The sequence below is a fragment of the Hypanus sabinus genome, chromosome 19, assembly GCF_030144855.1.
Source record: "Hypanus sabinus isolate sHypSab1 chromosome 19, sHypSab1.hap1, whole genome shotgun sequence".
NCBI lineage: Eukaryota > Metazoa > Chordata > Chondrichthyes > Myliobatiformes > Dasyatidae > Hypanus > Hypanus sabinus.
Window position 1 is genome coordinate 8697116 of NC_082724.1, and position 16177 is coordinate 8713292.

Here is a 16177-nt window from a genome sequence, read left to right on the forward strand (position 1 = left end):
AGATTCACTGCAGAGCAGTACTGCACATAGAAACAGATTTACAGTGAAATTTGCCCTCATTAATTACATTTTGTGAGGGTTTGTAACATCTCTTCCCACCTTTTCAGAGAGTAGACATTCTCGGTTTGGATACATTCTCCCTCCATTTTGAAACAACATACACATTCTCCTTCTGTTTCTTTCTACCAGATTAAGGGGTAGTTTATCAGTGCAGGTTTTTCCCTTCCCCTAGGGAGAGCCAAATTAAGACTGACTTTTATCATTTGCCCCACAACAAGGGAGGTGAATTTAGTGGATGGATGAGGAAAGACCCGATTAGAGAGGTTAAAGTTCATTGTCTAACCAACCAGGTTGCCTGATGTCCCAAATGCAGATGTGTCAGAGCAGAGATTGTATCTGGTGTGTAAAAAGACACATCTTGAAGGGGCTATCTCTCAGATTACCACTAAAAGCTTCAAACCGTAAACTTGATTATGCTTTCTCCATATCTGCCCTATGTTTAAGAGCAGCATTAGACTGTGATAAATATAACCATTAAAACAGCATTTGTTTGATCAAAAATTATTCATAACAATTTCATCTTAACTGTGAAAATATATAGCACCATCTTTTTTTAAAAACCACTGCCAAGCTCAATATTTATAAAAGGGCCCCCCCCCCATTCCCCTAGCCCCACTTCCGAAACTCCTTAAGATTAAAATTTAAATCGTTTCAACTCTTCTTCATTTCAGTCAGGTTCCTTCTTGCTTTGTTAGATCTGCTGAGACAAAAACAAAAGATCATTACTTTTTACTGTAGTTTAATGACTTAACTTGCTCTCAGATGCGAAGACATGTACTTTGACGAGTGGCTGTGGCTTTGTACAAGTACGTGGGCAAAAGGCACTTGCGTTGGCAAGTCCATATCCAAATCCCTCTTTACGTCCTTGGTGCTATGTAAAAAGATATGTGTTAACACAATATAATGTATTCATCAATTACACTGAGGATGTGAAGAGTTTGCACTGTGTTCATTATTTTCATACAGATGTTTTGTTATCAGTAGCACATTTTTTAAATTAAAATTAAATCATTGATTAAAGATCAGGTGGCAATTTAAAGGCGAAGAAGTTAAAGTGATTTTATTGTCATATGGACAAGTGGATGTATGGACGGTTACAATGAGTGTTTGATGGCTTTGGCTCTGCATTTCCTGGAGTTTAGAAGAATGAGAGGGGGATTATTATGTAGTGTTGCTAAACTGTTGAGCATGACAGTTTACACTGAACCCAAGAGATTCTGCAGATGCTGGAAATCCAGAGCAATGCACACAAAATGCTGGAGGACTCAGCAGGTCAGGTAACATCCATGAAGGGAACAAACAGTTGACATTTCAGAGACCCTTCATCAGGACTGGAAAGGAAGGGGGCAGAAGCCAGAGTAAGAAGTGAGGAGGGGAAGGAGTACAAGCTGGCAGTTAAAAGCAGCCTGTCTGTGGAGGTGCAGGAGGTGACTTGAAAGGTTGCTGAAACATCTTTGAAGAGGAGAAAATACATTCTGTCCCTGGTAACATTTTTTCTCCCAACTAACATCCCAGACAAAAGTTCATTCATCAGCAAAATGCCAGGGGAGGTCAGCAAGTCAGGCAGCATTGATGGAGGGTGATCCACTATCAATAACTCCAAAAGACTGGAAGTAGAGTAAATACTGAAAGGCTTTTATTAGCAGTAAAACAGAGCACGTCAATGCTGGATGACTGTGGGACAACTGAGGGAGGAGCAGTGCCTCCAATCGCCTTTATCCAGGGGTCTGTGGGAGGAGCCACAGGAGCAGTCAGCAGAGGGGCGTGTCCAGACAGGTATACATTGTTTACCACAAAGGGGTATAAACAGTTGATGGTTGAGGCCAAGACCCTTCATCAGGACTGGAAAGGAGGGGGCAGAAGCCAGAATAAGAAGCTTGGGAGAGGGCAAGGCGTACAAGCTAGCAGGAAATAGGTGAGACCAGTTGAGGGGAAGGCTGGGTGGATAGGGGAGGGGACAAGAAGTTGGGGGAGGTGATAGGTGGAAGTGGAAAAGATTTACTCACTGGAGTTTAGAAGAATGGGGGGGGGGGGAATCTCATTGAAATCTATCAAATATTGAAAAGTGGATGTGGAAAGGATGTTCCCTATAGTAGGTGAGTCTGGGACTAGAGGGCAGAGACTCAGAATAGAAGGACATCCTTGTAGAGCAGAGATGAGGAAGAATTTCTTTAGCCAGCGGGTGGTGAATCTGTGGAATTCGTTGCCACATTTGGCTGTGGAGGTCAGATCACTGGGTATACTTAGGTGGAAGTTCTTGATTAGTAAGGGATAGTAAAGTTATGGGGAGAAGGCATGAGAATGGGGTTGTAAGGGATAATAAATCAGCCATGATAGAATGGCGGAGCAGATTTGAGGGGGCGAATAATCTAATTCTGCTCGTATGCTTTATTGTCTAATGGCTGATCGGAGAGGCCGCGACAGAAAGGGAAGGAAGAGGGAGGTGATGGGCAGATGAGGAGGAGGGAAAAGACAAGAGGAAAGCCAGACAGAAGGGATAGGGGGAGAAATTAACTATGTCTCTTATCATCTTATACACCTCTATTAAGTCAATTCTGATCCTCCTTCACACCAAACAGAAAGGCCTCTTGCACATAAGACATACCCTCTATTCTGAGTCTCTGTCCTCTGGCCTTAGACACTTCCATCATAGGAAACATCCTCTCCATCAAAGCCTTTCACCATTCAATAGGTCACCCCCCCCCCCATGCTTCTTAGTGAATACAGGCCCTGAGCCATCAATGCTCCTCCTATGACAAGCCATTCAATCCTTGAATCATTTTCGTGAACCTCCTTTGAACGCTTTACTGTTTCAGCACATCCTTTCTATGACAAGAGGGCCAAAACTGCTCACAATACTCCAAGTGAGGCCTCACCAGTGCCTTATAAAGTCTCAACTTTACATCCTTGCTTTAGTATTCTAGTTCTCTTGAAAAGAATGCCAACATCACATTTGCCTTCCTCACCACAGACTCAACCTGCCAATTAACCTTAAGGGAATCCTGCAAAAGGACTCCCAAATTCCTTTGTACCTCAGTTGTTTTTTGTATTTTCTCTCTTCTCTCCATTTAGAAAATAACCAACCCTTTTATTCCTTCTGCCAAAGTGCATGACCATATAATTCCTGACACCATATTCCATCTGCCACCTCTTTGCCCATTCTCCTAATCTAAGTTCTTCTGTAGCCTATTTCTTCAAAACTACCTGTTCCTCCACCTATCTTCATATCATCTGCAAACTTTGCAACAAAGCCATCAACTTCATCATCCAAATCATTGACAGAAAACATAAAAAGAAATGGTCCCAACACAATCCTCATGGATCACCACTAGTCACCAGCAGCCAACCGTTTCCCTTATTCCCATTATTTGCCTTCAGCCAATCAGCCACTGATTTATCCATGCTGGGATTTTTCCTGTGATTCCCTGAGACCTCATATCTAAGAATCAACTACAACATCTTCCCAGCAACTGAGGACAAACTAAACTGTCTATGGTTCCCTTTCTTCTGTGGTGACATTCGCAATTTTCCAGTCTTCCAGAACCATTCTAGAATCAAGTGATTCCTGAAGAATAATTACTAATGTCTCCATAATCTCTTCAGCCTCCTTTTTCAGAACCCCGGGGTGTACACCATCTGGTCCAGGGGACTTAACTACCTTCAGACCTTCCAGTTTCCCATGATCCTTCTCTCTAGTAATAGTAATTTCACACATTTCATGATCCCTGACACCTAGAACTTCCACCATTCTGCTAGTGTCTTCCACAGTGAAGACTGATGCAAAGTACTTATTCCAATTCATCTGTCATTTTTATGCCCCCCATTACTACCTCTCAAGCTTTGTTTTCTAGCAGTCTGATATCCACTCTTGCCTCTCTTTTACACTTCATGTAGCTGAAGAAACTTTTGATATCCTCTTTAATATTCCCAGCTGGGTTACTTTCATATTCCATCTTTAGCTTCTTAATGACTTTTTTTAGTTGCCTTCTGTTGGTTTTTAAAAGCTTTCCAATCCTCTATAACTTCCCACTAATTTTTGCTTTATCATATGCCCTCTCTTTGGCTTTTACGTTGGCTTTGACTTCTCTTGTTAGCTACAGTTGTGTCATCTTGCCTTTAGAATACTTTTTCCTCTTTGGGATGTATATATCCTGTGCCTTCCAAATTGCTTCCAGAAATTCCAGCCAGTGCTGCTCTGCTGTCATCCCTGCCAGTGTCCTTTTCCAATCAATTCTGGCCATTTCCTGTCTCATGCCTCTGCAATTCCCTTTATTGTACTGTAATAATGAAACACTTGTCTTTAGCTTTCTCCTCAAATTTCAGGATGAATTTGATCATGTTATGATCACATTCCCCTAATGGTTCTATCTTCTGTCTAATCAATTCTGGTTCATTGCACAACACCCTATCTAGAACAGCTGATCCCCTAGTGGACTCAACAATGAGCTGCTCTAAAAAGCCATCTTTCGTCAGCACTTTAGAAATTCCCCCTCCTGGAATCCAGCACCAACCTGATCCAATCTACTTGCATATTGAAATCCCCCATGACTATTGTAACCTTGCCCTTTTGGCATGCAATTTCTATCTCCCGTTGTAATTTGTAGGCCACATCCTTACTACTGTTTGGGGATTTGTAAACAATTCCCATCAGGGTCTTTTTACCCTTTCAGTTCCTTAGCTCTATCTGCAATAATTCAACACCTTCTGACCCAATGTCACTTCTTTCTAATAAATTGATTTCATTTTTTGCCAACAGAGCAACTCCGCCTCTTCTGCCTTCCTGCCTGTCCTTTCAATACAATGTGTATGCTTGGACATGAAGCTCCCAACTATAGTCTTTCAGCCATGATTCAGTGATGCCTACAGCATCATACCTGCCAATCTGAAACCGTGCTACAAATTAATTTAACTTCTTCTACGTATTGCACGCATTCAAATAGAACACCTTCAGTCTTCTATTCATCCTTTTCAATTTTGTCTACCTTCTATGTTGCAGCTCATCCTGTTGACTGCAATTTTGCCCTGTCAACAGTCTCTCCTCATGACACATTGCCTCTGTTTGTAAATCAGCCACCTCACCTTCAGTACTATCATCTGCCTTTCCTGTGATAGTTCTTGCCTTGAAATGTTTACAGCTCACGACCCTAGTTGCACCATGTTCAAACTTTTGATTCCTAACTTTTTCCGACACCTGCCTCAATCTCTCCACTAAGTGCTCTGGCATTCTAGTTCCCATCCCCCTGCAACTTTAGTTTAAACCACACCGTGCAGCATTAACAACCTTGCTAGGATATTAGTCCACCTCCAGTTCAGGTGCAAACCATCCCATCTGTACAGGTCCCACCTTCCCTGGAAGCGAGCCAATGATCCAAAAATCTTATGCCTCCTTCCTTTGATAATAAACTTACAGTACTTTGAGATTTCAACTTTGATCTGTAGGAGCAGTATGCAAGACAAGATTTTCACTGTACCTTGGTACATATGATAATAATAATAAGCCAGTATCATTACCAAGGGAAGGGTTTCAGTCTGTGATATTAACTGTCCATTTCCTTCACAGGCACTGCCTGACCCACGGAGATCCCCCCCCCCCCCCACCCCCCAGTAGTTCACTTTTTGCTCAGACTTACCTTTGTTTTTGCAGTTGGCTTCACAGTCCTCTGGGGTCTGGAACCTGTTGGCATTTCCTTTGCAGCCGCTGTAGATGAAGGGACGGCACTGGCCACTCTCCCTGTGGTAGTACCAAAGCAACGTATACTTGGAGCAATTTCCCTCGTCCAGCGGAAGCAGGCAGGGGTCTGCTTAAGGTAAAGTGTGTGCAAAGAGTTAGAAGGTAATACAACTAGAGTTTTTACTAACTATCATTATTTCTCTCTCTCTCTACACATTTCCTCTTTCTCACTCTCTCCAAAGACCAGCAATTCATCTCATACAACTACGTCTGTTTTGTCCTTTCTACACCTCTCCTTCTGAAGAGTTAGAGTCACAGAGCAATATAGCTACAGGTCCAATGGGTCTAGACCAACAGTAGTGCCCACTCAACTAATCCCAATATAGCCACAGGTCCAATGAATCTATACCAACTGTAGTGCCCACTCAGCTTGTCCCAATATCCTGTGCTTGGCTAATATCCCTCCAGGCCTCTCTCATCCACATGCTTCTATGGAACTTGTCTCAACCACTTCCTCAAGCAGCTCATTCCATATACACACCACCCCCTACAGAAAAAAGTTGTTTCTTTCCCCTTCTCACACTAACATCTATGCCCTCTAGTTTTGGACACTCCTCGTTGTTAAGTGCTGTCAAGTCATTGTTGACTCATGGCGACCCTGTGGATAGTGTAGTTGTCCGTGGGATTTTCGTGGCAAGATACAGAAGTAGATCACCAGGCCTTTCTTCTGTGCAGATACTGCTGCTGCCCAGGTTGGGACCGGGCCGGATTGAAACTCAGGACCTTCAGCCTCGAAGTCCAGTGCTGATGCCACTTCACCACCAGCCGGCCCTTTGGATCCCCTTGCCTGGGAAAAGACTGTTAACCATTCACCATATCTGTGCCTCTCATAATTTTAAACCTTTTTACAAGGTCTCTCCCTCATTGTCCGATATCCCTAGGAATAAAGGCCAAGCCTCACAAACATCTCCCTATAACTCAATTCCTCTTGTCTTGGCAACATCCTTGTCATTTTTTCTGCATTCTTTCCAGTTTAACTACCTCCTTCCCTTAACAGTTTGGCCAAATTGTACACAGTACTCCAAGTGTGACCTCACCAGTGACCTATTCAACTCCAACATAATGTCCTAGCTCCTCTCCTCAATGCCGTGACTAATGAAGGCCAGCGTGCTAACTCCTTTTTCCATAAGACCGTAAGAGATAGGAATAGAATTAGGCCATTTGGCCCATCATATCTATCAGCCTCCTCTTTAAGTATACCCAGTGACTTGGTCTTCATTGGTGTCTGTGGCAATGAATTCTACAGATTCACCACCCTCTGGCTAAAAAAATTCCTCTTCAGCTTTGTTCCAAAGGGACATCCTTCGATTTTGAGGCTGTGTTCTTTGGTCCTAGACTCCCCTACTGTAGGAAACATTCTCATCTTATTCCCACCTTCTTCAGTACGTCTGTGATGCCGTTTTCAACAAACTATGCTCTTGTACTCCTCGGTCGCTCTGGTTTACTACACTCCACAACACCCTACCATTTATAGGATAAGTCCTACACTGGTTTGATTTTCCAAAATGCATCAACTGTTGCTTAACTGTATTGAAATCCATTTGCCTTTCCTTGGCTCTCTTCCCTAACTGATTAGTTCCCCTGTAATCTAAATCTTCTTCACTATCAACACCATCTCCTATTGTCATCCACAAAATTACGGATCAAGCCTTGTAACATTAGCACTCAAATGATTTACACAAACAATGGATAACAGAGTCCCAACATCGCCCCCTGTGGCACACCATGATTCAATAGCTTTCGTTTCAAGAAACAGTCTTCAACCAAGACCTCTGTAAGTTGTCAGCAAAGATGAACCTAGTCTTGGAGTCTATGAGGTTGATGGATAGGACAAAAAGTTCAACACTAGACCCACCACCCAATGTCGAAAAGGTAGAATTGTTTCACTATGCACCATTTTAGTTGGTTAAAATGGCGGCACACTTGGTCGCAGTGGCCTCTCTAGGTCCAACAAATGGTGCAAATATTTGGCTTACATATTTTTCTCATGATTCCAAGACCCTGTTGGACATAAATAATACAAAATACTGCCTGCTGTTTCACATATTTATACAACTAATTGTTTTATTATAATAGTGCCAGTAACAGTATCTGTCTTAGATAAACATGCATCTGGCACTTTATGTCAATCCTCAGGCCATGCCACTCAGGGACTTGTGCTAACGTCATTTTGTGACTGCATGTGCTGTGTGTGACTGTAAGTACTGTTTTGTACCTTGGCTCCTCACAGAGGGCAGCGGGAAGTGAACCTGGATCGCTGGTACTGTGAAATGTTGTTTCGTTTTGCTGTATATAGCGTATGGCTGAATGACAATAAACTTGAACTTGATCGTCTGCATTGTGTCATTATCATAGATTGTTCAAGTTCAGAAGAATTCCATTACCTGCAAGGTGATTTGGAATACCCTGAGGTTGGGAAAGGTGTTACAAAAATTGCCCATCAGAAGGAACATCTTTGCAAAAACCTCTTAAACACAAGGGAGAGATTGTCCTGTTTTGCTGAAGTACACCTCTCTTCCCTCCTGTTATCTGACTATACTCTCCCAAATGACAATTGTTGAGATGAAACCAAAGAAATGTAAAAATGGTGAAAACAAGATGTCACGTGGAGCTGAGAATTAATGAGTGCCTTTGTGCTTGAGAGGCAGCATGCGGAGGTTAGGTGATTCATGAGGCAGTGAGGCAGCATGGAGATGTCTGATGGAGTGATGTAGCACATCCTGAAGCCTGATCATGAATCCAGAAGCAAGGTCTCTATCTTGGTCTCCAATATCACCTGTGATGATAAGATTGTTCCTACAATCCAAGGATAAAACCTCGGCCCAGGTTCATCAAGAGGAAAATTGACCACCTTCTCCTGACAGTCGCTGGAATTACATCTGCAACTCCCTTCTCCATTAACACCCTGGGGGGGTGGAGGGTGGGGCTATTCACCACCATCCAAGAAATTGACTAGACCAGCCACATAACTACTGAGGCTACTGGATATGGTATCCTGCAGCGTGGGACTTCTGATGCTCCAGAGCCTTTGCATCATCTACTATGTAAATGTCCGGAGCGTGTTGGAATAGATTTTTATTTTATTTATTGAGCTACAGCACGGAGTAGGCCCTTCCAGCCTGTCAAGCTCTGCTAGACAGAAACCCCTGATTTAAACACAAAGTACACTGCAGATGCTGTGGTCAAATCAACATGTACAAACAAGCTGGATGAACTCAGCAGGTCAGGCAGCATCCGTTGAAAGGAGCAGACAATGTCAGGAGTAGTCCTGACGAAGGGTCTCAGCCCGGAATGTTGACTGCTCCTTTCAATGGATGCTGCCCGACCTGCTGAGTTCATCCAGCTTGTTTGTACGTGTTGATTTAACCCCTGATTTAAACTTGGCCTAATTGCCAAATGATTTACAATGGCAAATTAACTTATCAACTCGTACATCTTTGGACTATGGAAGGGAACTGGAGCACCCGGAGGAAACCCATTCAGTCATAGGGAGAATGTAGAGCTCCTTACAGACAGGTCACTGGCACTGTAAAGTGTTGTGCTAACCACTTTACTACCATGCCCCTGTCCCGTTTACCTGGATGAGTATAGGTCCAACAACTCTCTAGACTTAGTTGTTTATTATATTCATGGTGGAAACCATAAGATCATAAGACATAGGAGAAGAGTTAGGCCATTTGGCCAGATAACTGCCCCGCCATTCCATCATGGTTGATTTATTATTCCTCTCAACCTCATTCCCCTGCCTTCTCCCCATAACCTTTGATGATCAAGAACCTATTGACCTTTGACTTACATATACACTCAATGACTTGGCCTCCACAGCTGTCCCACAGATTCACCACCCTCTGGTGAAATAAATTCCTCCTCATCTCTGTTATAAAGGCATGTTCTTCAATTCTGAGGCTGTGCCCTCTGGTCCTAAGGGAATCGAGGATTAGAGCAGGAACATGGTACTTTGATAACAGTGTCAGAAAGTGTATGGTCATGCACTTTGGTAGAAGGAATAAAGTTGCAGACCATTTTCTAAACAGGGAGGAAATTCAAAAATCAGAAGTGGAAAGGACTTGTGAGTCCCTAAAGGTTAACTTGCAGGTGGAGGCATTGGTAAGGAAAGCAAATGCAATGCTGGCACTCATTTCAAGACAACTGGAAATATAAGAGCAGGGATGTGATGCTGAGGCTTTATAAAGCATTTCAGGCTGCACTGGAAGAATTCTGAGCAGTTTTGAGCCTCTTACTTAAGAAAAGTTGTGCTGGCATTGGCGAGGGTCCAGAGGAGGTTCACAAGAAAGATTCCAGAAACAAAAGGGTTAACACATAGGCGTGTTTGACAGCTCTGGGCCTGTGCCTGCGGGACAGAAGAATGAAGGAGAATCTCATTGAACCTTTAAACTCCACCGGACGGAAGGCTAAGGAGCATGCGGTTCATGGAAGCAGCACCACCTGCAGATTCCCCTCCAAGTTGAACAGCATCCTAACTGGGAAACAATACATCATCACTGGTCTAAAACCTAGAATACCCTCGCCCCAGCAGCACCTGTATGAGTGCCTTCAGCACATAAACTGCTCCAGTTCGAGAAGGTGGCTTTCTACTCAAGGACAAATAGGAATTGAATCTGGGCAGCATGTTAATATAGCGGTTAGCGCAACACTTTACAGCACCAGTGACCTAGGTTCAATTCCCGCCGCTGCCTGTAAGAATCTATACGTTCTCCCCATGACTGTTTGGTTTTCCTTTGGGTACTCTGGTATCCTCACACATTCCAAAAACGTACAGGTAAGTCGGTTAGTTGGTCACATGGGTGTATTGGGTAGCATGGGCTCTGTGCCAGAAGGGCCTGCTACAGTGCTTTAACTCTGAATAAACAAAGGAATCTCTCTAAAACTGAGTCATTAAAAGTCTGAGCCAGCTGCTTTAAAATGTAAACAAGTTATAGCCAGTTTTCTTCCCCATTTTGTTTAATAGTTGCTATTGTGGGTGACACAGCAGCGAAGTAGTTAGTGCAACACTTTAGAGGGTTCAATTCCGCTTTCTGCTGCTACCTGTATGTCCTCCGAGTGACCGTGTAGGTTTCCTCCAGGCACTCCAGTTCCCTCCCACAGTCCAAAGACAGCTAGGGTCTGTCAATTGTGCACATGCTATGTTGACACCAGAAGCATGCCAACTTTCTTGGGGTGTACCCAACACATACGTGGACGGTGTTGGTCGTTGAAGCAAAATGATGCATTTCACTGTCAACTACCAGGTTTAGGAATAATTACTACCCCTCAAACATCAGGCTCTTGAACCAATGGGGATAACTTCACTCACCCTTCACTTGCCCCATCACTGAAATGTTTCCACAAACAAGGGACTCACTTTCATGGACTCTTCACCTCATTTTCTCAACATTTATTGCTTATTTATATAATTGTTTCTTATTTTTGTATTTGCACAGTTTGTTGTTTCTGCACTCTGGCTGAAAGCCCTAGTTGGCAGATGTTCATTGATTCTGTTATAATTACTGTCCAATAGATTTGACACACAAGAAGATGAAATTCAGGATTGTATATGGTGATGTATATGTAAATTGATAATAAAATTTACTTTGTACATGTGACGAATAAAGGAAATTTTGTTTTTCAAATCTAAACCCAGCACTGTCTTAGGCAATGCATTCCAAATTCCAGCCATTGTTCAGTGGAACTACTTTGTCTCCATGAATCTCATTTTCATCCATCTTAAGGCAATGGGAGTGAGACCCGAGGGTTTAAAATGGATGGCAATCAGTTCACCCCTTGGTGGGTAGCCCATTGGTTCTTTCAATTAAGGATGCTTGCGTTCTCAAGTCTTGTTATGTCAGGGAAGGAAATGGTAAACTTCCACTGTGACCATGGTCCACGTCCATTGCTAGTTGGCATGACAGTTGGCTTGGAGGAGGACTGAACTGGCCAACTGAACTGTTCCTACCTTGTATGGAGGCGTCTCTTCTAAACCTTTCATGCTGTGGCAGATCTGTGGGGTCTACCGTGTCTCCTGTCAATGGAAGGCAAATCATGTCAGTGCTCCCTTCAACTGAACTGAAGGTGCAAGTTCAGGATTTCAAACTACTGAATGTAATAATACAGGCCACGTTCCCAACACCACAGTGGCTAGTAGATTCAGGGTCTGCTACCAAAATCAGGCTGTTCAGCCCCTCTGGACCATGCTGACATTTATAGCTCTTCCTCCTCCTCTTCATTATACACGATTAGAAAATCCTTTCATTCTTTTTCCCCATTATGTGTTTATCCAACTTCCCTTTAACTGTGCCAATGATTGCTTTTATTATTAAATCCCTCATAAATATATAAATACATTATATAATAAATATATGAAAATTCCTCATTATCTGAAATTTCAGTTTTACCACATGCACAATCATATTGAAGCAAAGAGGAACTAGAGAAGGTTTCAATCATTTTTCAAGCAATTCGGGAAGGTTCTGACAAGGAAAGAGCACGGTTAGCAGATGAGAGAGGCAAAAGGATGGAAAGGATGGTTATGCAAAGTGAATGAAAATGATAATGGGATAAGGTGAAAGAACAATAGACTAGAGAGCCTGTAAATGCCATCGGCTACTGTTCAGTACGATGGGAGCAATTGATATGATCTTAAATGGTAAAGTCAATCTCAACCTAGGATTTCATTTATCCCCCAGCAACTACACCAGTGGGCCAAGCTTTCATTTCAAGGAATGAGCCCTGGGAACATTCCCAAGGAAGGATTCAAAGGACTGACTCTTTCTTTCCCTCTAGGGTGGGGGTGTTATTGTAGGATTGGTATCTTATATATACATGTCCTTAATGGAAATAGTTAAAAAGGTATAAAAAAGACAAACTGAATAATAAATTATGAAATATAAAGCAAGTTGGAACACTACCAATAGTACAACAGTACTATAAAACTATGTATTAGTTCCTAATAGTTATCGATGGAGTTCATCCAGTGAATAAAATCAGCACAGACACCTCATGCAGATGTAAACTGCCTTCCTACAATGCTGCTGATGATTGTATCCTCCAAATCTTCATTTTCTTCTGTAAGTTTTAAGATGACTGTCAATACCTTCAAATTCATTATAATTCCTAATTTATTGAAGTAGTGAAATAATTTCATTTTCACTCTAGGCCACTTCTGGCATCTCCACCCCTGAATATTTGAAACCGCAGTGAGCAAAGCAGTTCTGAATTGTTTTACTGCTTATTTTTCATCAAGCATCAGTGACAAAAATCATTGCTTTTAGAACACAAAAGCATGCATTGGTCCAATGACCATTGAAGAACTGTTTGCTCTAAGCATGATGTAGTATTTAATGGCCACATAGTGTGTGTGACTGACAGTAGTTGGAAACTGTCTCCTGCCCCAATTAAATGGCATAGTGTCCCAAATAAATGATCTTGTCTATTTTCTTGATTAGCTTTTGTTCTTTAAAAGTTATACCAAATAAACACTTGCCCCAATTAACCAATGGCCCGATTAACTGGAATCCACTGTGTAAGTATATACACATGTCAGTAATAAACCATTTTGATTCTGATCTGGCATTTCATTGCTGGAAAACTCAACTTCCATTTGATAGCATCCTCTGACTGTTAAAGAAATTTAGTCAATTATGCAAAGAAGCACCCAGAAGGAAGACCCTTGTTGAAAAGTCCACTGCCAGCGTCTCTACAGAAAGGTGAAGTTAATCATTAAGGTGATGAGGAGCACATACGCATCATTTCGGAGGTTTGGAACTCCTCCACCCCGTGGTCGTCTGTCGGTGTTTCGTAGCTTCCTATGGTGTAGAAGTGCTCATAGTCCGGGTCGTTCCCATCTATCACCACTTTGAGCTCCTTCCCTACAAAATTAACAGTGGTAACAGAAAGGAAACCTCACTTTAATCTTTCTGCACACCAGTAACAGGCAAGATGGCCCAGGGAATTAAAATCAAGGCTGCAAAATGACAGGTCAGGACAATCATTTTAACTTTGAATGGAGTACTAACATACGTTTCAATAGAAGTCAAAATGAAAACAACTCATTCAGCAGTTAATATTCAGTATTAATACCATACTATTTCTTAATAAGAACTCAATGAGGCAAAATTCCCACAAGATTGGATATTCAGCAACATAAGGCAAGTTGTGTAGATTTAGAAACATAAACAAACTCCTATAGAAGTGTAGTGGAGAGTATATTGACTGACTGCATCACGGCCTGGTATGGAAGCACTAATGCTTTTGAATGGTAAAGCCTTCCCAGCCATTGAGCACATCTACGTGAAACGCTGTCATAGGAAAGCAGCACCCGCCATCACCACCCAGGCCAAGTTCTTTTCTAGCTGCTGCTATCAGGAAGAAAGTACAAGAGCCTCAGGACTTGATCCAACAGGTTCAAGAAAATTACCGCCCGACAACCATCAGGCTCTTGAACAAAAGGGGATAACTACATTCACTTGCCCAGCCACTGAGATGCTCTTACAACCAATGATCTCACTTTAAGGTCTCTTTATTTCATGCTCTCATTGTTTATTGCTATTTATTTATATTGGCATTGGTGCAGTGTGCTAATTTCTGTACTCTGGTTGACCGTTCATTGATCCAGTTTAGTTACTCTTCTATAAATTTGCTGAGTATGCCTGCAGGTAAAAGAATCTCAGGGTTGTATGTGGTGACATATATGTTCTCTGATAATAAAATTTACTTTGAACTTTAGAATGGGTTATAGGTCAGAAAGAAGTTCATCTTCTCTGTGCTGCTGTATATTCTCCATTCCAAAGGCCCTTCCCAAAACGACATTGAAAAAGATTACCACTCCAGAGATGAGGCACAGAAGACAAGTGAGGTAGACTCACCAGCAAGACCATCATAGTCCTCCTCGTGTGAGATCTTTAAGACAGGGACCTGACGGTAATAGGTTGCTGCACTTGATGAGAGACCTAGACAAAGCAAGGACAAGCACAGCACGGACAACACGACAATAATTAACACACAGTGCCGACCAAAAGTGTGAATGGTATTTGGTGGAAGATAAGGCCACAGTGAAATTGTTGATGGCTCCATGAGTCACAGGCACACATGTTTATGTTGAACCTTTGGAGCAGGGGTTTTACACCCTGGACCAATACCAAGAAACAAGTGTCACATACCAGAGGACATGCATTGAAGATGAGAGGGAATAGGTTCAAGGGGGATGTGAGGGACTTTTTTTTTACACAGAGAGTTGTGAATGCCTGGTATGGTGGTAGAGGCAAATACATTAGAGGCCTTTAGAGAGGCACTGAGATGTGAGGAAGATGGAGGGGTGTGGATGTTGTGTCTGGGTAGTTTTGATTTGCTTTTTAGCTGTTTCAACACACATCATAAGCCAAAAGACATGTATTATGCTGTACATGTTCAGTGTTCTAATATAGGATTTGCCAAGAGATTAATGTAGAAAACTTTATGGATGATTTTAAAAGAAAATGAGACAAGTACACCAGAGAAAAGGAAAGAGAAAGATATGTTAGAAGCCACAAAGATGAAATATTTTCTCTCATGGAGTGAGGATATATTTGAGGAGAGCATGCACCAGAATAGACTAGTTGGGCAAATGGCTCTTTTCTTCATTGTCTTGTACATAACAGGATACTTAAGACTCTTGACTTCCTTCACAGAATCTTCTCATGTAGGCAGGGTTAAAATTGTGTTTGGAAGGTCTTTTGGGGAGTGCTGTGTAATATTTCACTGTACTAAAATTTGAACGTAATTATTAATCAATAATTGTTGAGGAATTCGGGAAACAGAGTGCAGGCCCAATATTATTGGGCATGTCAAGGCTTCCTTCTGTTGGTAATACACAAGGAAACACCCATTGTCAATAAGCAATGCAACTATGTTTGGTGTGATTATGCACGGTGCAGTGCAGTGTGAGCCTTCATGGAGCACCTTCAAAGTAAGTGAACTTAAAATCCATCAAATACTGTGAAGAAATGAAGAAAGATATCTAAAGTCACCCACATTGACCAAAATATCTGGTGTACAAGTTGCCAGTTGCTTGATTGCAATATTAGTCTGCATTCATTATCAATTCACTTCAACTAAGTGGATGTTCTCTCTGGCAAGATATTTCTCAGTCATCTGATAGGACAGAAGGGACTTGATCACCAGAATTTGAGGCACAGCGTTCTGCTACAGTCACAGAAGGATCTCAATCTCCCAATTCTGGGAAAGAGATTGAGTGCATTCATACCATCTATGCTCGTCATGATTTTGTAAACCTGTCTAATATCACTCCTCAGTTTCCTACACTCCAAGGATAAAGTCCTAGCCTGCCCAACCTCTCCACTAATTCAATCGCTACCTTGATACGGCACGACCACCTGAAGCGAACGGAGAGCG

The 16177-nt window shown here is 42.2% G+C and overlaps 1 protein-coding gene across 4 annotated transcripts; it reads right to left on the bottom strand.

Moving 5' to 3' along the window:
• Nucleotides 1-669: 669 nt before the first annotated feature.
• si:dkey-117n7.5 (uncharacterized protein LOC559444 homolog) lies at nucleotides 670-14930 on the bottom strand. 4 transcript variants are annotated; one of them, XM_059944850.1, is made up of 5 exons: nucleotides 14653-14930; nucleotides 13531-13656; nucleotides 11745-11810; nucleotides 5691-5858; nucleotides 670-760 (listed from the first exon to the last, which is right to left on the bottom strand). In XM_059944850.1, exons 1-5 carry the CDS (start codon nucleotides 14858-14860, stop codon nucleotides 732-734), a joined length of 597 nt encoding a protein of 198 aa, XP_059800833.1. In that variant the 5' UTR covers nucleotides 14861-14930; the 3' UTR covers nucleotides 670-731. The 4 variants fall into 4 exon arrangements, with proteins under 4 accessions (XP_059800833.1, XP_059800832.1, XP_059800835.1 ...); XM_059944849.1 differs by having other exon boundaries at nucleotides 5691-5861; XM_059944851.1 differs by having other exon boundaries at nucleotides 671-757; nucleotides 5691-5861.
• Between the last annotated feature and the right edge of the window lie 1247 nt (nucleotides 14931-16177).

Excerpts from the sequence above, each read along its gene's own strand:
- si:dkey-117n7.5 (XM_059944849.1), bottom strand. The coding sequence starts at position 14,860 with ATGGAGCCATCAACAATTTCACTGTGGCCTTATCTTCCACCAAATACC. Across the intron at positions 5,862-11,744 it reads AAGAGACGCCTCCATACAAG|CAGACCCCTGCCTGCTTCCG; the intron begins GTAGGAACAGTT and ends CTTTACCTTAAG. Across the intron at positions 761-5,690 it reads AGCCAACTGCAAAAACAAAG|CAGATCTAACAAAGCAAGAA; the intron begins GTAAGTCTGAGC and ends TTTTTGTCTCAG.